This window comes from Pinus tabuliformis, chromosome 6 (assembly GCF_031772625.1).
Source record: "Pinus tabuliformis cultivar Carrire ecotype Pingquan chromosome 6, CPIR1, whole genome shotgun sequence".
Classification (NCBI taxonomy): Eukaryota; Viridiplantae; Streptophyta; class Pinopsida; order Pinales; family Pinaceae; genus Pinus; species Pinus tabuliformis.
This window is the reverse complement of record NC_142292.1, coordinates 1,510,406,527-1,510,411,467: the sequence shown is the minus strand read 5'-3', so window position 1 is coordinate 1,510,411,467 and position 4,941 is coordinate 1,510,406,527. Positions and strand designations below refer to the sequence as shown.

The window sequence follows — 4,941 nt, the reverse complement described above, 5'->3', positions numbered from 1 at the left end:
TTTAAAATATATAAATATATATAAATAAAATTGAAAATATATAAATATATATAAATAAAAGCTAAATGAATGGTAATTTTTTTTTTTTCATTTTTTATATATATATATATATATAAAACAAAAACAAAAAACAAATATTTTTTTAATTATGAGACAGTGATATTCGCTACCCTATATTTATTCTCATAAATTTTCCTTATTATGAAATAATGATAATAATTTAAAACAGACTATGATTGATTTATTTATTTATTTTTAATATTATGATTTATTTATTTTTATGATATAGTGATGTTCACTGGTTATGATAGAAACGATGTTCACTTTATTGAGCTTCTAGAACATCACCATTTGTGGCGAGACTTATCCGCCACATGATACGAAATGATTGAAATGAAAAAACCGTTGGCCTCAAAGTCAAAAACGTGTACGCCACGACATTGACTCCGCAATTTGATGAGTAGAAAAAATTGGTGCTCTGCGTTGCCATTCGGTCTTTCATCGCAGTGAAAACTAAAAGCAGTATAGAGAATTTGCATCTTAACTGTGTTAAAAAAGAAAGATTGATGCATACTTTCAATTCCCCTCGGCCTTCCTAGTCAAAAATGGCGGTGAGTAGTTGTTGGCATCTGTCAAAGAAAGAACTGGGCCTCAACACACAAGAGAAAGAAGAAATCAAGATTCAATCATTCTCATTCGTAAATCCTCTCTGTGAATAATGGCTTGGAATGCAGGGAGATTCATCAAGATTTTGATCTTCTGTGTGGCAGCTTTGATTTTGAAAGCAGGCCTTCAATCTTCCAGAGACTGGTATGATCCCTATAATGATCTCCATCCCAAGGCCTCTGCTCTGTTTGTGTTTGGAGACTCATTAGCAGATGCCGGGAATAATAATTTTGTGAATGCGAGTATCGAGGCTCGGGCTGACTTTGCTCCGTATGGCCAATCTTTCTTCCAGAAACCCACTGGTCGGTTCTCTGATGGCCGAACACTTTTCGATTTCATAGGTGAGTTCCATGATCAATCTGGTTGCTTCTTCATTATCTGGTATTTTTGTTAAAGAAAATAGATTATCTGGTATTTTTGTTAAAGAAAATAGATAGCTCAGCAACATTCTGGCACTGACATGGCTACCTGTATATTTTATGTTTTCTCATATATAAATTTAATATTTTTCTGGATTACTCATATCTCAGTTTTTGCGATCAATTTGACTAAAAAAATTAGATGCGAGTAATCTGTATATGGAAGAACAAAATTACTCTTCTCGCAAATCCCTCTTCTCTGAAATTAATATTATGATCTTGGATTCGCAGCCTCTGGTTTAGGGTTACCCTTTCCTGCTCCCTGGTTTCAACCTAAAGGGTATTTGGATATCTCTCATGGTGCTAATTTTGCTTCTGCTGGAAGTGGTTTGCTTGATTCCACTCTTCAACACCTGGTAACAATTCATTCATTTTGACATTGAGTTTTCTTTAAAGATCGCAGTATATGCCTTTTCTTGCCTGTTTAGGATGATCTTTTCTGATTATCTGAAGTCTTGATAAACTTTTCTTCAGAACGTTATTCCCTTTGAGCGCCAAGTGAAGGAGTTCAGAAATTTCTTTCATATGCTGCGGAATGATTCTGGTTATTCCGCAAAATATTTTCTGTCTAATGCTGTTCTTGCAATCAACGTTGGAGCCAACGATATTGTGGGGAATTACATGGTGAACGAGTCTCTGCAGGCGACCGTTGGCCCTCAACTGTTTGTGGAGTCACTATTAAAAGCTTATGAAAACTATTTGCTGGTAAGTATTAATGCAGGCCCTGTTTATAAAAACTATTTGCTGGGAAGTATCAATACCAATTTTTTTTGGGGAGATTTTATGTGAATTCTAAGACATATTATGGATAGCATTTTTAATAAATTTATAAGCATATGAGTACGCCTTATTCCAGAATTTGTTGAGGTTAGGCCATTTATTAGCTCAGAGAATTTAGAAATTGAAAAAAGAAATGGGGAGATTTTATGTGAATTCTAAGACATATTATGGATAGCATTTTTAATAAATTTATAAGCATATGAGTATGCCTTATTCCAGAATTTGTTGAGGTTAAGCGATTTATTAGCTCAGGAAATTTCGAAATTGAAACAATTGTAATTTAAATGTTGAATTTATATAATTTAAGTGTCTAGGTTTATAAGATATTAATCTATTTCTGTAATCAAAAAATACAATTTAAATGATACCATATTTAAGATTTCACAAAAAAATCATATCATTGGATTATAAAAAACAGAAAATCATCTCAGAAATCAAAGACATATTAATGGATAGTATTTTTAATAAATTTATAAGCATATTAGTATGTTTTTTTTCCCAGAATTGGTTGAGGCTGGCGATTTATTAGTACAGTAAATTTAGAAATTGTAATTTAAATTACTGAATTTACATAATTTAAGTGTCCAGTTTTTTTAGATATTGAATTTATTTTTGTATTTAAAAATACAATTTAAATGATACAACATCAAGATTTTGAATTTATTTCTGTATTCAAAAATACAATTTAAATGATACAACATCAAGATCTTACAAAATTCAGATCATCAAATCATAAAAAAACAGAAAATCATTTTGATATCAAATATAATTTTACCTTAAAAATTTCAAAATACTAAATCCATTTCTGTATTCAAAAATACAATTTAAACTATAAAACATTAAAAGATAACCAAAAATCATTTTACCCAATTAAAAAACTAATTAAACCACATCTCATATCTTTAAAATTTCATTTCCACTAGTGACAGCTCATGACATCCAACTGTGACATCTCATGACATCCCTCTGTGTTAAACCATATCTCATATCTTCTATTGATTTCACCTCAACAAATTTCTTGCTTCCCTGTTAATTGATTTCACCACAGAAATTTCATTGTTTCCACTGGTGTGGACACCTGTGATACCTCATGACATCTAACTGTGTCCGACAACATTGGTTAAACTCTAATGTTGATATTGATGCTGACATCCAACTGTATCTGACAACATTGATTGAACTAAACCTTACTCCTGCACAATTTAATAGTAAAGGTTGATTTTGATGTTTTATAGTAAAGGTTGATTTTGATGTTTTAGTGACAATATCTATCTGGATGTTTGTGATTGTTACTATTACAGAGGCTGTACCAGACTGGGGGCAGGAAATTCGTTGTGTTTGGCATTTCACCGCTGGGATGCAGTCCTGGGATCAGATTTTTAGGGCTGAGCAGGTGGAAAGGCGAATGCGATCCGATTGTCAATGCATTGTTTCAGCAATTCAATTCTGGACTGCAGAAAATTGTTTTTCATCTCAACCAAAATCTCGAGGGAGGAGTTTTCATCTATGTGAATAACTACGATTTCATGCTCAACCTAATTAACAATGGAAAGGCATTAGGTAATTATCACTGGAAAACAATGAATATATAAAATAGTTTTAGGGATTCCGGAGGATATTTTTGACAATGAATTACACTGCATAGCTTGATAATGTTATTTTTCAAAAAAAAAAAAATCGTAACGAATATTTAACTGTTTAAATTTGCCCCAGAATTATCTTCTCTGAAACTTTTTTTTACATATGTTTATGATGCACTGATGATATATGAATGGGTATGCAGGTTTTAGTGATACGGTTTCGGCGTGCTGTGGAGATGGTCCATACAATGGCCGTGTAGGCTGTGGATTGGATCCAGGGTGCTTAATCTGCAAGGATCCCAAGGAATATGTTTATTGGGACAGATTTCATCCCACTGAGAGAGTACAGTGGATGATTGCAGAGGAGGTTTTGGGCGGGGATTCTTCCTTCGTTTTTCCCATGAATCTCAGAGGCTTGATCCAGTACACAAAGCCCACCCCTTCCCCTTTGATCCTTTGTTTACCGAATAGATTATACCCTAAATTATTCATCCCCCTTTGATCCTTTGTTTACGGAATAGATTATACCCTAAATTATTCATTAATCGAGCATGTCCAAAGATATCCATCAACACCCAGCTGTATATATCTGTGATGTTCACTGGTGCAAATTTTCATTTTTTCACAACCGCAGAATAACGAATAGATTTACCCTAAATTATTCATTAGTCGAGCACGTCCAAAGATATCAATCAACAATCCAGTTGTATAGGTATATCTGTGATGTTTACTGGTGCAAATTTTCATTTTTCACAAATGCAGAGTAGTTGTCAGGGTTTACCGGGAAGAGTCGGGGCAGTGCAGGCAACAGGGCTTTTTTGTATTGTGGAACTTTCGTGTTTCTGATTGTGGAAGAGCTATGGTTGTTATCTGGTTGGAATCCAGGCAAAAAAATTTCAAAATATTTTGTAGATGTAGTGTTTGAATAATGTTTTTGATGGTGTTGAAATCGTTTACCACTGTCATCACTAAAATTATGAATTTTGATTACTTTTACTTAGATTTACAAAAATTCTTCAAAATATGGCCAGAATTTCCATAACTTTCAAAGCAAAAAAACATAATTTTTAGACTAATATTAGTTATGAATTTTGACGACTTGTACTTAGATTTACAAAAATTCTTCAAAGTATGACCAAAATTTCCATAACTTTCAAAAAAAAAAACATAATTTTTAGACTAATATTGATTTGGTGCGGACATGTTACCTTTTTGGCGAATCTCTTAATGCTCAAGTTTCTTGGAATTTGAATGAGATTGTATCATTTGTTTTTTCTTTTTTATTTGGTTTCATAGATTTTTATTTTTAATTTTGTTTTCATAAATTATTTTTAATCAATTTAGTGGAAATTAAAATATCATTTTATTTAAAAAAAAATAATTTAAACAAACAATAAATTTACTAAACTAAAAATATTTAAATTTATAAAAAAAAATTTCAAAAAAATCTTACCATATAAATATTTAAATTATTTTTATAATAAAAATAAATTCAA

At 31.6% G+C, this 4,941-nt stretch overlaps 1 protein-coding gene across 2 annotated transcripts; it reads left to right on the top strand.

Moving 5' to 3' along the window:
* Positions 1–458: 458 nt before the first annotated feature.
* Positions 459–4,358, top strand: LOC149264393 (GDSL esterase/lipase 7-like). Of its 2 annotated transcripts, XM_089428049.1 has the most exons (5): positions 461–1,007; positions 1,317–1,441; positions 1,560–1,790; positions 3,167–3,425; positions 3,649–4,358. In XM_089428049.1, exons 1-5 carry the CDS (start codon positions 719–721, stop codon positions 3,945–3,947), a joined length of 1,203 nt encoding a protein of 400 aa, XP_089284175.1. In that variant the 5' UTR covers positions 461–718; the 3' UTR covers positions 3,948–4,358. The 2 variants fall into 2 exon arrangements, with proteins under 2 accessions (XP_089284177.1, XP_089284175.1); XM_089428051.1 differs by lacking the exon at positions 3,167–3,425 and having other exon boundaries at positions 459–1,007; positions 3,649–3,718.
* Positions 4,359–4,941: the final 583 nt, after the last annotated feature.